General features: G+C 44.0%; 1 protein-coding gene and 1 long non-coding RNA gene across 10 annotated transcripts in view; one reads left to right on the top strand and one right to left on the bottom strand.

The window, feature by feature from the left end:
* The window catches only part of TNPO1 (transportin 1), a 387,652-nt gene that overhangs the window by 277,618 nt on the left and 93,723 nt on the right, over window positions 1-16,311 (top strand). For all 9 annotated transcript variants that reach the window (XM_039544333.1, XM_039544330.1, XM_039544332.1 and 6 more), the window contains one exon: window positions 1,250-1,399. In XM_039544333.1, the coding sequence (XP_039400267.1) occupies window positions 1,250-1,399 (150 nt within the window). The remainder of the gene's footprint in view (window positions 1-1,249; window positions 1,400-16,311) is intronic.
* The window catches only part of LOC120407949, a 54,378-nt gene continuing 49,113 nt past the window's right edge, over window positions 11,047-16,311 (bottom strand). The window contains exon 3 of the long non-coding RNA XR_005600347.1: window positions 11,047-11,299. This is a non-coding gene — a long non-coding RNA (uncharacterized LOC120407949). The remainder of the gene's footprint in view (window positions 11,300-16,311) is intronic.

Below are 16,311 nucleotides of genomic sequence, written 5' to 3'. Positions count from 1 at the left end.
CAATGTGTGTGATCACTTCTGCTGCTTTAACTACCGGTAGTTAATCTAAATCTGATTAAAAGTGTCTTAACATGTGCCACTCTGGAAAAATGGGGTCTCTTCTTTCTGTGGATCCTAGTCTAGCAAGTGATATAACTTCCAGCTTCTGGTATTTCAAATTTCAAGCATTCGAGAAATGATGTGAACAGCTACATTTCTTTGGTGGCTGGTTTTGTTGAGCTTTGTTCTTTAGCCTTGTTCTTTATTCTAAGTGCTGAAATAGTATTGAGTGTTCTCATTAAAAATTCTATTTATGGACCTTCTTAACTCTTTATGGTGGGGGGAACTTTGCTTTTGGGTCAAGGCTTTGCATGCCATCTTCATTAAAATTTCTAAAAGGTGGTTTGGAAGGTTTCATATATTAACTGCTTTTATGTTTATACTGCTCTTTGCTTTAACCTGTGAAATTAAATATTTATTCCTTGATGTAATCTGATTACTATCATGTGTATTGAGTGACTGTTTCTATGGAAACTTGTAGACAGGTTCTTGCCTCCCAGGCATTTGAAATATAATGTTTTTTTATAATTATCGGGAAACTAAAAGCAAAGATAGGTAAAGCCAGAAAATCCAAAATGGATGCGAGCTTTGATTATTCTGTATCTAGCCAGGTGGATTCATGGGGAAACAGACACCACTTCATAACTTTCTTTTTGTCAAGAGCTTTAATTAAAATGTTATGTAATATGAATCCTAGTGTTCCAGTATAAATGCTGGGACACAGCATGATTTCTTCCATTTGGAATAGCTAGGTCTGAAGAACCTTGTATAATACTTCCTTAGTTTGTTCAGTAATATGACGTGTACTACTTACTCTCGGGGCTTTATTGCACTTGTCCCTACATCACTTTTAATCTCTCTTGCTTGGCTTGCAAAACAAGGAAGAGAAACTGAATTGAGATGTTTTGCAGTACACACCACCGCCACGAGGGTGCTTCATTTAATACAGTTTTCAGTAGACATGAGAGATTTTATTTCTAATTCTGAAACTATTGCTAGTAGTTAAGACTAACTTCATCCATGGATATTTTATCCTCTATAGCGACTATTCTCTTTAAAAGCAGAACTGGAGATACTGAAATTTAGTGGTACCAAACGTTGTGTGTGTGTGTGTGATTCTTCCCTTTTGAAAGAGTACATAATTCTATAAATGTGCTAGCATCCTATACGCCCAATGAAATCTGAATGTAATTTTATTGTATTGTTTCAGATGAACCCACACGGTCCCTGAGTGGTCTCATCTTGAAGAATAATGTGAAAGCGCATTTTCACAACTTTCCAAATGGAGTAACAGACTTCATCAAGAGTGAATGTCTAAACAACATTGGGGACTCCTCCCCATTAATTAGAGCAACTGTAGGTGAGTTTCCAGATACAAATTTTCTGTAATTGTTGGTAGTTCTTCCAGCTTGCTTGTTCCATTTCTTACCTCTGATGTTTAAATAGGGAGTATCTGAGTTACTTTTGCATCTGTAACATACTGACATTATCTGCATGATCAGTCAGAGCTAAATTAAAGTGGTGTAAAAAGTATGATACTGTCAAAACGAATGTGTTTTGAAGGCAACATACAGATGAGACTGAAATGCAGCTTAATATTGCATCTGTGTAAAGTTTTCTTTATCGGGCTCATGAGACATACACTTCTGACTTGTTCCCTTCTTATTTAAAGCTGAATTGAAAATTCAGGCTCATAATTTTTGACATAAGTGTCATAGTTTAAGTCCAGAAGGGACCACTCAGTAGGTCCATTAGTATGACTTTCTGCATGTCACTGTCCCATTAAATTTTCATACAGCTACCCTTGTATTAAGCCCAAAGGCTTCAGTTAGGCTAAAGCATTTCAGTCCTCAAAAGACTAAACCGCATACCACAGGCATAAAACAGGAGAGAGCAAGCTGCCACCAATTCTCAAGGTCCCTGCAGTGGGCTTGATTTAATTTTGGCTAGGTGGGAGATGCCCAGATGATTCTAGGAGGTGCCCCAGGCTACAGACAGAGATGAAAAATACTACTCTAAAATATATCTAGCCAGCTGCACATTGAGGAAAAAAAATTCCTTTCTGATTCCCTGCTGGTGATTGGATAGAGAGCCCTGAAACATGAGGTTGCTTGTTCTACTGGTTACTAATTTCATAACTGTCCCTAAGCTTTCCATCTAAAATTTGGAATGAGGTGAATATAAGAACATAAGAACGGCCGTACTGGGTCAGACCAAAGGTCCATCTAGCCCAGTATCCTGTCTACCGAGAGTGGCCAATGCCAGGTGCCCCAGAGGGAGTGAACCTTACAGATAATGATCAAGTGATCTCTCTCCTGCCATCCATCTCCATCCTCTGACGAACAGAGGCTAGGGACACCATTTCTTACCCATCGTGGCTAATAGCCATTAATGGACTTAACCTCCATGAATTTATCCAGTTCTCTTTTAAACGCTGTTGTAGTCCTAGCCTTCACAACCTCCTCAGGTAAGGAGTTCCACAAGTTGACTGTGTGCTGTGTGAAGAACAACTTCCTTTTATTTGTTTTAAACCTGCTGCCTGTTAATTTCATTTGGTGACCCCTAGTTCTTGTATTATGGGAATAAGTAAATAACTTTTGACCGCCTCTGCACACTGCATGGACGTCTTCAGAGAACTATCTACAATGACTCCAAGATCTTTTTCCTGATTTGTTGTAGCTAAATTTGCTCCCATCATATTGTATGTATAGTTGGGGTTCTTTTTTCCAATGTGCATTACTTTACATTTATCTACATTAAATTTCATTTGCCATTTTGTTGCCCAATCACTTAGTTTTGTGAGATCTTTTTGAAGTTCTTCACAGTCTGCTTTGGTCTTAACTATCTTGAACAGTTTAGTATCATCTGCAAACTTTGCCACCTCACTGTTTACCCCTTCCGCAAGATCATTTATGAATAAGTTGAATAGAATTGGTCCTAGGACTGACCCTTGGGGAACACCAGTAGTTATCCCTCTCCATTCTGAGAATTTACCATTAATTCCTACCCTTTGTCCCCTGTCTTTTAACCAATTCTCAATCCATGAAAGGACCTTCCCTTTTATCCCATGACAATTTAATTTACATAAGAGCCTTTGGTGAGGGACTTTGTCAGAGGCTTTCTGGAAATCTAAGTACACTATGTCCAGTGGATCCTCCTTGTCCACACGTTTGACCCCTTCAAAGAACTCTAATAGATTAGTAAGACACGATTTCCCTTTAGAGAAACCATGTTGACTATTGCCCAACAATTTATGTTCTTCTATGTGTCTGACAATTTTATTCTTAACTATTGTTTCTAACTCCCTTGCAAAACTCCCTGTTAGCAGCCCCTGGTCGCAAAGCTGACTGTTTCACTGCTGTAGTCAACAGAAAGTTAAATATGATTTTGAAACAACTTCTTATATCAGCTGACGTTTTGTAGCAGCGTTGGTACATTTTTAATTATTCTAGTGAATTGTATTGTGGTAGAGACAACAGGGACAAATCAAGAGTAGGGCACCATTGTACTGTGTTGTACAAGTGCACAGAAAGTGACTGTTCCTGTTCTGAAGCACTTACAGTGAGAACGACAACAAATGAAACAAAGTGTGTGTGGTTTGTGGGGGTTTTTTTTGTTCTAACCTTTTTTGTTGAACTCTTGTCTAACTTATTAATGTTTTAAAACTTGTGTTATTTCTGTTATACTTCATACAGTAAAAAAGTCACTGTTTTGACCAAATTTAGTCTCAATCTCCTGTCACAGAGTGTTTCTGAAACTAGAATATCGCTATTTGTGTCCTACTGGTGGGCTTTTTTTGGAGGGTGGGGGGGGAGTTTGTATCTATAATCTTGACTGATTACTAACTGAGGAGTTAGGTTGATTAGACACACAGCAAATTTCTCTGATCCCTCAAGTCCATTTCTGTATGGATTCCTCTTCTCCCCCTCCCCCTCCCCCCCTCGTGTGGCTTTTTTGGGAGGTGTGGGGGGAGGGGAGTGCCTGTCTATTGCCAACACTCCTTTCTACCTCCCTCCCTTTTTTTTTAGAATCGCTTTGTGTGTGTCCCGTTTCGTCCCCTCTTCCCCCCCCCCCCCCCCTTCTGTTCTCCTGCTAACAAGGTAGAGGCAAGTTTCTGCATGTCATCTGCTCTCGGGGCTTAGAAATGCCTAAGATCCTCTCTGCTAGCTCTTGTGTATCTCAAAGAAGTAATCAGTGGAGCTGGTTAAGGAGTTCATTTCAGCTCCTGTGTGGCCTGCTGTTTGTAGGTCACACTGGAAAAGAGAACCCAGTTGCTCCTTTCAAGTGGATTTACTTGTCTCCTGATGGAACTGTAGTAATAGGGGTGAGACAAGGCATTATTTGTAGCACCCTGTCACTTATGTTGCTGCAGCATTAAACACCTTCTGTTGGGGGAGCATGAACACCTGGGTGGTAATCACTGGGTTAATGATGTAATTGGGAGGATAGAAATGGAAGGAACAGGAAGCAAGGGAAAGCTCAGAAGGAAAGCTAGGAGGGTGAGCCTGGACTGAGGAGTGAAGGCTGTGGGGAAGCCTTCCTTTTCTGTAAGCTTGCATTACACCGGGATAATTTTGTAAATACACACCTTGGTGATAGGGTAACAACCTGTGTGTTTGTGACCATAAGACTACATGAGCTGGCCAGGCAATGAAGTGCGCTGGGTGGTGACCGAGGAACGTTGTGACAAGGGGTTTGGAGTGCTCCTGGATTTATAATGTAGCTATTTTTGTGCGTTGAAGGATTCTTGCAAAGATTCTTGGGCACATAACTCTGAAAATGAATACCAGCTACCTAGTTCTTTATGTAGGCTAGAATGACACTCCTGAGTGCTGAGGCACCTACTTCAGCACTACTGTCCATCACAACCTCAACTGCAGGGTCCCCACAGATTCCTGCCAGTCACGGCCTGGCTCTTGGTGGGGACATTTGACACTAGCCAAACCTAGGAAGCCCATTGCTAAGCCATCACAGTCTGCTAGGCTGCTATGTTAGCACTGAGCAACCAGGCACCAATAATTGCCTAGGCTCCTATTGAACTTACTTATGGAGTTAGCCTCTGCTCTTCTAGCATCAGCAGTAGTTCCCTTCCTTCAAAAAGAGAGGAGAAGAGAGAACATTGCACCATGAAGGTGGTACCAAAGAAGAAAAGATGCTGCTTCATTGGGTAATCTGGTGTTGAGTCCTTCAGTGCTAAACAGACTGGAACAATGCCGTCTCCAACTCCTGGCATTGGAGCTATTGGAGCCAAGCCAGTTGATCTTAGTCTAAGAGGTGGCTATATTAGAGAATCTCTAGGATCCCTTCTGTCTCTGTGCTTGGCACTGGGCCTTCAGCTCAGATATTGGCTCCTCAGCTTACATGCTGTTACCTCGTCACCCAGCCTAATCTATGAGATGACATTGTTCTGAGACTGGCTCAGAAATTCCCTTAGTGCAGGCCTGCACAACTTGTAAAGCGGTGAGGGCCGTATTACTCCAAAGAAAACAGCTGAGGGCCGAAACCCCCGGCCCCACCAAAACACCCCCCTCCCCCGTGCCACCTGCCCCGCAGAAATAAACCCTCCTTCCCCAGCGCTGCCCCGCTGAAACAGTGGTATTGAAACTTGGTAATATGTTATAGCGGGCCCCTAAGGTAGTATGATTAAGGTAAAAGAAAAATGTCTTTTTGCTAGAAGTAGAATAAGATCTCCCCCCACTTTGTAATCAATTGCCCTGTTGAATGAATGAGGCGTTACTGAGGAAGGCGTAGAAGGCAGCGCCTCCAGACAGCTGCAACCCTTGGAGAGGGGAGGGGAGCCAGACCAGATCAGTAGAACAGGTCAGCCACCAAGTCGTAGCTCATCTCCTCAGGCTCTCCCACCCCCCATCCTCCGCCGCCTGCTTGCCTCCTCAGCCCCCTGACCCCCTGCTGCTCATTGCCCCTGCCCCGCTCTCCAGTTCACCTGCCCCCTGCCAGTGCTCACCTGCTCGCCTCCTCAGAGCCCCCACTCCTGCGGCTCACCTGCCCCCTCCCCCCGCTCGCCTTCTCAGTTGTCTGTTCCCCCCCTCCCCCCCGGCTTGTCTGGCAAGAAGGAACTGAGGGTCGGGGGAGTGCGCAGCTCCCCTTATAGCACGATATAGAGGCGCCACTCCAGGGGTCGCAGCGGGGCTCCCCCACTACGGGTACTGCTAAGGGGAAAAACCTCCGGCACCGGTGCACGTGGCGAGCACGCACACCTACTGTGGAATACACCTGAGCAACACATCTTGAACGCCAGTTACGGAACAGGTAACTGTCCTTTCTTCAGCCCATCTGTCCTAGGCCTCCAGAAACATCACTGACCCCTGAGATACTTAAACACACCCATCTCCCAGAACTACACCCAAAAGGTGTGAAGCTTTTGGTTTACAGTCAGACTCTCTCAGGCACGTAGGTGAAGTAGTCAACATACAAACTTTTCACAGTCTAACAGCTTTTGCTCTTTTATACCTAATCACATGAAGCATAACGTAGTATAGATCATACAAAACCATAAACATCTGAAACAGCAATGTCTCTCACATTCTAGCAAACTCTTTTCTTGTGAGTCATGGGTGTGCCATTAGCGTTCAGGTAGGCAGGATGTCCCCTGTCTCTTGCAGGCTGTTAAATGGTGAGTAGTCTGTTCCTTATGTACTGGAGAAGGTCTCCAAGCACACCTGCCTCTGCCCTTTTAAAACCTTCAGCCCTCTGTACTAGGTGACACCCTTGTCAGTTTCCCCATATGAGCACAACCCCCTGTCAGGTGACCTTGTTGCCAAGGTTGCTTTCCCACGGCTAAACCAGTTATTTTGAGCTGGGGCCAATCCTTTGTCTGGACAGATTTCCAACAACTGAGAAATTGTCAGCTATCATCTGTTGTTCTTTTGCCACTAACCTGTGGAATTTTCTGCCTAATACTGAGGCAAACCAACCATAGAGAAGAGAAAAGACTGCACAAAATGGAATTTGTGTAGGATTCATAATTAATAAATTGTATAAGTATTACCAATTCATCACAAAACTGAGTCAGCCTACCAAGTTAGCTTTGAGGCTGATAGGTCACAGGACATCCCCAACTTTTTTCTCCTCGTATAACTGTTTACATATGAAGCCATTACATAGCAGCAGCACATCCCAAATGCAGGCAAGTTGAGCAGGCTAACTGTTCTACACCAGCTTCTGCAACTACTAGTGGGAAATCAAGAACGTTTATATTAAAAGGAGTCAATTCACTTTGAGTGCCTTAAACACCTCCTGCTCCTACAGATGCCTCCAATGTGGGCAGGGGAGGGCATTACGAAGAACTACACGTACATGGCAGTTGTGATATCAGGGAGGCAAAGCTCTACATGTGCCTTCTGGAACTCAGGGCAGTTAGCTGGGACCTCAACCTTTCTATCACTAAATCAACACCAAGTGATATGGGTCCTGATGGGCATCACCATGGCCATGTAGTACATAATCAAGAAGGGATCTACTTCCCACCCATCTGTACAAAAGCAGAGAAACTCTGGTATTGGTGCACCAAACACCAGATCCACCCCATAATTACATCTTGTTGAGACCAGTGTGTAATCAGACTTCCTCAGCAGGAGAAAGCAGGATCCAAATGAGTGGTCCATGCAACCTTCAGGAGACTGGAAACCTGAAAGTGGGTCTCTGCTACCCGAGGAAACATTAGTGCCTTTTCTGCTGCAGAAGAGCAGGCAGGGACAAGAAGTCATTTGATTTCTTCTGGACTTGAGCAAAGGCTTACTATGTACCTTTCCTCAATCCCACTCTTTCTCACAGTGCTAAAGGAAATCAAGAAACAGCAATAGTTATTCTAGTGTTCCCAGTGTGGCTGGTCCCAGAGTTGGTATACTGAGCTCTTGCTGCTCTCCCTGCAACCTCCTTTTCCATTTCCACAATCTCTAGACCTTTTATTTCTGTGGAATAGCTGGGCACTTCACTGCTACCGAGAAAAACTCCCATCTGTTGGCCTGGATAATCTGAGAGAATGCAAGAAATCTTCCTCCAGTTCAGAAAAGTTTTATCTTCAAAAATGGAAGAGCTTCTCCATGTGGTCCAGCAACAAGAATCTTTTCCTGCCCATAGGGGGAATCCCTGCTATATTGGAAAACTTGTGACCAGTTCTTGAGGTATAACTAATATCTCTGTAAAAGTACAACTCATGGCTATCTCAGCTGATTATGAGCATGTGCAGTGAAAAATGAATTTTTTCCCCTCATCCTACAGTAGTCAGATTCTTATAAGGGCTTAGTAAATGCTTTTCCTCAGAAGGGAACCATTTCCCTTCTGGGATTTATATTTGGAGCTTTCCAAGCTAATGGGACTTCTCTTTAAATCTTTCAAGGGTGCCTTCCTAAAACTCATGTCCCTTAAGACAACATTCTGGATAGTGATTGCATCAGCAAGAAGTGTTTAAATTCCAGGGTCTAATGGTGTTCCTCCCTACATTGTAGTGTAAATAGGCAAATTGATGCTTAGACCTCATCTTAGCTTCTTGCTTGAAGCGGTGTAAGACTTCACTATAGCCGGTGTATTCAACCCTATTTAAGGACAGGAAGTATATCTTCACAATCTAGATCATCTCAACCTATTTACCATTGTGGGCCACATAGCAGCTCTGTGTTATGCGGGTTGCATCCATGCAATATATATATATTACCTGTATGGCCCTGAGGATGTCACATGGGCCGCAGCAGTGTGCTGATTGGGCTGCAAGTGGTCTGCGGGTTGAGAACCACTGAGCTCGATGTTTAAAAGGTAAAATGCCTTTACCTACAGAAGAACACAGCTCCTGTAAATAACCTCTCCTTCATGCTAACAAACCCTGTGGGTGCACAGCTCAATGCAGGAGAGAGTGTGGAAGTGTAACAGAATTTTTATGCTTGCCGAAGCAGCTGGCCTACCCTGAACTACTGCAGTTTTTCTCCGGTCTTTAATTGACGTGATATATGTGCACTTTTTGGGGGGTTATGGGTGGGATTGGCCTACAGATGTTTGTGTGCTGTGTGTAATACTCCAAAGGCTATTTTTGCAACTTGTCTTACTACCATTGGACTAGATTAGTTGCTATCTTCCAGTTTTGTTTTGTGCTGAAAGGTCATGTTAAATTAATTATATTTTCTTATATTTTGTAACTTTTATATGTAAGCTTGGTGACATGAATAATGCATATTCTGCACCAAATCAGTTTGTGTGTAACTTTGTATACCATCTTTGTTCCTTTTGGAGTTTAGAAGCCGTTGTTTACTTTGTCCCATTGTTATCAAGAGAGTAATTTGGGTTATGCTGAAAACTGACGAGTTGAATATCTTGAGAATGCTTTAAAAAGCGACAAAGTCCTGTGGCACCTTATAGACTAACAGATGTATTGGAGCATAAGCTTTCGTGGGTGAATATTTGGGTATTCACCCACGAAAGCTTCTGCTCCAATATGTCTGTTAGTCTGTAAGGTGCCACAGGACTCTTAGTCTGGATCTGTAAAAAAGCGACAAACACGGCTACCCCTCTGATAGTTGAGACAGCTTTCACTGTTGTAGGCAGAAATTCCTTAATTGTGAGAGCACTACAATATTTTATTTTTTTGAGGAGAAAAGGGAGACAAGATGCTTCCTGTTTGAACTGTGGCCTGAAACTTACAAGATTTAAAAAAATGCATTTAGGTGCTGAATCTTTCTCTTTTCTCCCCCCCATCTTTTTTTTTAAATTTATTTTTAAAATAAACTTTCCAAAATTAACCCCTCGTGCCACAATCTTTCTTGGAGGCCATCTGCAAAGACTAACAAAATATTTGGAGGATGTCAGTGCTTCAAGAGTTTACCCTTCTACCCCTCACTTCCAAAATAGAGAGTGGCAGAATTTGTTTGCTTTAGTTTTAAATAAACTGACAAAATCAGCATACCTTCACGGATCTTTTGAAAAGTTCCTTTCTACAACTTTCAGCAAGAAAACTAGTAAGTCTAACATGTGAAATGTAGCTTTTGGTAATATCAAAGAACTGTGTTCTACTGTTTCAAATGAATGTGTGGTTTGATTTATCTTAATCAGCAGAGAAGCTTGCTACAAATATTTTAAAAGTGCTAAGTTTTAAACATTTTCTCTCTTAAAGAGAAATTGCTGCTACAGACCTAAAACAATTGCTTGAAAATCTAACTCAGTCCTGGGAATTTGTGAAGTTTTGTGATGGGTTTTATCTGTATGTATGCTATATAACTGATTTATCTATATATCTAATTTTTTTTAAAATTATGGGGATTCTGACAATTAATGAGCCATATCACCAGCGTGGTTTTCTAAGTGCAGACTGAACAAATTACCTTTTCTCGTACCCCTTTCGAGTAGATCCGTTTTAAAGGAAATTGCTAAAGTTTCTATTCTAGGAAAGACTTTTAAAACCTAGCTAGTTAAATGGAATATGCAATTATGGAAAAAGTATCTTAGTTTTTCCTTTCTATATTAAGATAATTCTTCAGCATAACTACTTCTCATATTTATGAATGAAAGTGCTTTAGAGTATTGGCCTGCTAAACCCAGGATTGTGAGTTCAATCCTTGAGGGGGCCATTTAGGGATCTGGTGCAAAAATCTGTCTGGGGATTGGTCCTGCTTTGAGCAGGAGATTGGACTAGATGACCTGAGGTCCCTTCCAACCCTGATATTCTATGATTTCATGCATATTATTATAGTTGGAGGCAAATAAGATTTAACAAGGCGTATATGAGCTGGGCTTCCATAGAAAAGCTAGTTTATACTACTTGATCAAGGTTGAGGTCAAAGCTTGTGTATATGAACACTTTTTGCACCCTGCATAGTTCAGTGTCTGGGCATCTTGTTCAGCACCCTACCACCCTGGATGAAAGGGCATCCACCACTTCCGTGTGCAGCTCCTGAAACTATTTAGCTGCTTAAGATCTTTCAGTAGCTAGACAGACTTGAAAGTTCCACCAAGGGTAAATTGCTTGCTTTTTATTTCTTATTTTATTGGTTTCCTGTGGATGAGACATCCTTTTTAGGCATCTCCATGCCCTAAGAAGCTTTAAAGTGGGTGACTTCATCTATGAAATAGTCACGAACTGTTGTGAAATCCAGTTTTCAGCTGTTCAGGCTTATCTTCTAATGCTGACAGTCTTGACTGTAGTAGGTTCTATGGCCAGGTTTCCTCTGCATGACATCGTTTGCACTCTACAGCTGAAGGAGTTTTTCTTTAGCTATGAGTGCTCCTCTCTCAACCTTGTTCTTTCTTGGGAAGGCTAAAAGATACAACAGGCATGAGAGTCCGGCCTAAGACACCCTTAATGATAATGTGATTATCATGAGGGGAGTTTGACCCAGTTCCCTCCTCAAAGTAAAAACTTTTCTCTGTAACAGGGTACACTGGCCCTTCAAAGACAGGCCTCAAACTAGGATTCTGTTGCTGCCTCAATCCAGGACAAAAAGTATTCTGGGGGTTGTAGTTCTCAGATTGATGGGCTCTATAGCAAAGAATGCTGGGAAAGTAGTCTGGACTATATACAAGTTCTCTTTTTTTCTTACAAGAAGGAGCAACTTGGAGGTATTAACAGGGCCAGTTCCAGGCACCAGCAAAGGAAGCAGGTGCTTGGGGCAGCCAATGGAAAGAGGCAGCATGTCCGGGTCTTCGGCAGCAATTCGGCGGTGGGTCCCTCCCTCCCTCTCGGAGGGAAGAAACCGCCACCGAACAATGAAGCGGCACAGTAGAGCTGCTGCCAAAGTGCTGCCAGTTGTGGCCTTTTTTTTTTTTGCTTTGCTGCTTGGGGTGGCAAAAAAGCTGGAGCCCGCCCTGGGTATTAGCAGCCTGCTGATGTTCTGGGCAAGACCTGTAGTGCAGCTCTTAACAGGGTACGTCTACACTACGGGACTATTCCGAATTTGCATAAACCGGTTTTGTAAAACAGATTTTATAAAATCGAGTGCGCGCGGCCACACTAAACACATTAAATCGGTGGTGTGCGTCCATGGTCCGAGGCTAGCGTCGATTTCTGGAGCGTTGCACTGTGGGTAGCTATTCCCTAGCTATCCCATAGTTCCCGCAGCCTCCCCCGCCCCTTGGAACTTCCGGGTTGAGATCCCAGTGCCTGATGGGGCAAAAATCATTGTCGCGGGTGGTTCTGGGTAAATGTCGTCAGTCACTCCTTCGTCTGGGAAAGCAACGGCAGACAAGCATTTCGCGCCTTTTTTCCCTGGATTGCCCTGGCAGATGCCATAGCATGGCAATCATGGAGCTTGTTTTGCCGTTTGTGACTCTCACCGTATGTGTACTAGATGCCACTCACAGAGGCGATTCAGCAGCGCTACACAGAAGCATGCTTTTGCTTTTGCATGACAGCAGAGATGGTTACTAGCCATATTGCACCATCCAAACCCTTCCATAAATTGGAACTGAGGATGATCATGGCTACCAGTCCTTTTGTACCATTTGCTGCTAGTGCCCCTGGTCAATCAGCCAGGGGCGCAAAAGCCAAGAGTGGTTACTAGCCATATTGTACCTTCCATCGTTTTGTACCATTGGCTGCTGTCATAAGTGCCCCTGGCCGATCAGCCAGGGCGCAAAGCAAAATTGGGAATGACTCCCTGAGTCAATCCCTCCTTTTTGGTATCTAAAAATAGAATCTGTGCTGCCTAATATAGGCAAGTGTGCTAGAGAACCACCTGCTCTGTGTCAGAGCCCGCAGAAATTATCTGTATGCTATTCACAGGGGGTGCTCCTGTAACAACCCCACCTGTTGATTCCGTTCTTCCCAAAGCCTTTCTTGGCTACCGTAGCATTGTCCCCCCACTTGTGTGATGAATTAATAAAGAATGCAGGAATAAGACACACTGACTTGTTAGTGAGAAATGAGTGGAAGGCAGCCTCCAGCTGCTATGATAGTCCAGACAGGACATTAAGCAGTGTGTAGGAGAGAAGCCCAGCATCCCACTGCTAGTCCAGGGGCAACTGAATCTTTTCTTTACACATGAAGGGTGGGGGCTGATGGAGCTCAGCCCCCTGTTGCTATGATGAGGATGGTTACCAGCCATATTGCACCATCCATCCACCAGAAAAAATTAGGGCCAATAGGCTGATGACGAGGATGGTTACCAGTCCTTTTGTACCATCAGCTGAGGCTGATGATGAGGATAGATTTCCATCATTTTGCACGATCAGCTTATGCTGATGATGAGGATGGATTTCCATCTTTTTGTACCATCAGCCGCCCATGACGGGGGGGGGAGCAAGGATGTTGGTGTTGAGTGCTGCACTATCGCGTCTATCTGCAGCATTCAGTAAAGATAGGGTGACATGTAAAAGAGTCAGAGGATTGTTTTACCTTTCGCTTCTGGGGTGGGTGGGGGGTGGGTGAGTAGATTGCCAAGCTATGCCCTGACCCGCGGGCACTGTGTTTGACCCTAGAAGCATTTGGAGCTCAGCCAAGAATGCAAATAATTTTAGGAGGCTGCAGGAACTGTGGGATAGCTTCAGTCCTCCAGTCCATGCGCATCCATTTGATTCTTTGGCTTTCCGTTACGCTTGTCACGCTGCAGTGCGCTGAGTCCCTGCTATGGCGTCTGTCTGGAGATTTTTAAAAAAGGATTCTAACGGAGCGCTGATAGAACGGATAGAACGGATTTGCCTGCCCTTACAGTGATCACATCCGCATGGTCCATGCGGGAGCTCTTTTTTTTATTTTGATTTCGGACTGCATCGCCACCCGTGCTGATCGGAGCTCCACGCTGGGCAAACAGGAAATATTCAAAAGTTCGCGGGGCTTTTCCTGTTTACCTGACCACTGCATCCGAGTTCAGATTGCGGTCCAGAGCGGTCACTGGTGCACTGTGGGATAGCTCCCGGAGGCCAATACCGTCGATCAGCGTCCACACTAACCCTAATCCGATATGTTAATACCGATACTAGCGTTACTCCTCTCGTTAGGGAGGAGTACAGAAACCGGTTTAAAGAGCCATTAAAATCGATATAAGGTGCCTGCTAGTGTGGACGGTTTCGGCGTTAAATCGGTTTTACGCTCCTAAAACCGATTTAAACGCCTAGTGTAGACCAGGCCACAGAGAGGGAGTTGGGGAAAGAATTCAAGAGGGACTGTGGCAGGACTGGGGGGATGGGTTGGGAGAAAGAAAGGCATAAGAGATGGCTCTGAGAGAAGAGTGAAGTGAGAAAATTATTTCATGGTTTAGGGTCTTGGGGGCTCCCCTATGCATCTTAGAGGGGTTGTTTAATGCTCTTGTATCAAGAATAAAGGATAAGTTGTTGACTTTGCAAGGGGAGAGAAACTTTTTCCTGCACCGCTGAGGAGAAGCTGTGGCTCAAAGCAGAACTAGATGAAGGCTTTTTGTTGGGCTCTGAACTTTTAATCTTTTGATGGAGAGGAGTTTGTAGTTTGGCCATAAGACTACTTTCCCATGTTGAATTGAGGGAGATTGTTGATCACTGAGGAAAGTGAGGCACAGTTGCACCCCCGATGGGTAGGCAACCTTCTTTTCTGTCTTTTGTCTCTAGTCTTAAATTAGGTCAAAAGGATTCTAGCAGTGCTATAACTTGAAGGAGTGGAAAAGAAACTCTCATCATTACCTGCTACTGTCTATTATCCTTCTCAACTTCATACAGAGAAATCTAGAAAGCTAAAAGATCTTTGACCTCCTCAGTTTCTTCGCCACTAAGAACATAAGAATGGCCGTACCGGGTCAGACCAAAGGTCCATCTAGCCCAGTATCTGTCTACTGACAGTGGCCAATGCCAGGTGCCCCAGAGGGAGTGAACCTAACAGGCAATGATCAAGTGATCTTTCTCCTGCCATCCATCTCCATCCTCTGACGAACAGAGGCTAGGGACACCATTCTTACCCATTCTAGCTAATAGCCATTTATGGACTTAGCCACCATGAATTTATCCAGTCCCCTTTTAAACATTGTTATAGTCCTAGCCTTCACAATAAGTGGGATGCGAGCTATTACTTAAACCTTTAGAGAAAGTAAAATTCCATGAGAAGCTCAAATGCTTGGGATGAAAATCTATATAAAAGTGTCTGAACATTAATTTTCAGAGTCACTCTGTTCTTTATTCTTTGAGCCTACATACTAAGAGTTTGAAACAAATTGTAGCTATTTTCCCCTGCATCTGAGGCAATAAAAACTGACCAAAAGGTTGACAAAACCACTAAATTACTTTCCTAAAGTGGAAGCATTGTAATCATACACAAGCGACACTAAGATTCAGTCCACTGTCATTGTGAATAACCTTTGTCAGTAGGTCAGAGGCCTTGAATAGGCTCTTGTATGCACACCTTGTGAATACTTTAGCCAGCCAGCTCATGGCTACTTTTAAGATTTCTGGGGGTAAACTAATTTTTTTGAAGAGCACCTGCATATGACAGCTGCTGAACTTGCAGAGTAAGAAGTCCCTCTCCTCTATAAAGCAATGATGAAAGAACTTTGCTTTAGACAGACTTTTTAAGGATCTTCATTCTTCAAGAGCCTATAGGAATTTCAGAAGGAGATGATAGGTCCCACTCCATAGCCAGTTTTCTTTCTAAAACTTTCACCACCTCAGGCTACTACTACTAGCTTCCTTCCCCAATCTGTTCAGAAAAACACAGAGGAGATCTCAACATTTTGTTCACCTTATGCATCCACATCACATCAGGTGGGTGAATTCTAAATTCAGTTTGGAGAGACCGCTCTGAAATTTAAATCCCTACCCAGGAGATGTAGAGTACTAGATTCCTTCATTAAAAACCAACTCAATAAAACAGTTGGTCATTCAGAAATTCATGGAGTACCTTCTTCAAACTGGGACAACAGAGCATGTCTCTTCCTATGAACACTCATTTGATCTTCTACACCAGGCCTGCATAACATGCGGCCCACGGAGCCTCACTGTGTGGCCCGCAGGGGGATTCTAAATCCCCCGCACATGGTGCTCTGCGGGCAGCCCAGAGCCCTTTGAATCCCGGACATGGCAGGGAATCAAAGGGCTCTGCCCGCAGCCGCGGGGAGCCCAGAGCCCTTTAAATCCCAGCCGCCGCCGGGATTCAAAGGGCTCTGGGCTGCCCGCAGAGATTCCCAGCCGCGGCTGGGATTTAAAGGGCTCAGGGCTCCCTGCAGCTGCCGGCAGCCCAGAGCCCTTTGAATCCCAGCCCGTGGCCGCTGATTGCCCCCTCCCCATACCCCTGCCCCAACTGACCCCCCCAGGACTCCCACCCCCTATCTAAGCACCGCTGCTCCTTGTCCCCCCGATTGCCCCCTCCCGAGA

Source organism: Mauremys reevesii, linkage group 6 (assembly GCF_016161935.1).
Source record: "Mauremys reevesii isolate NIE-2019 linkage group 6, ASM1616193v1, whole genome shotgun sequence".
Lineage (NCBI taxonomy): Eukaryota > Metazoa > Chordata > Testudines > Geoemydidae > Mauremys > Mauremys reevesii.
This window is presented reverse-complemented; position numbering and strand designations above follow the sequence as displayed.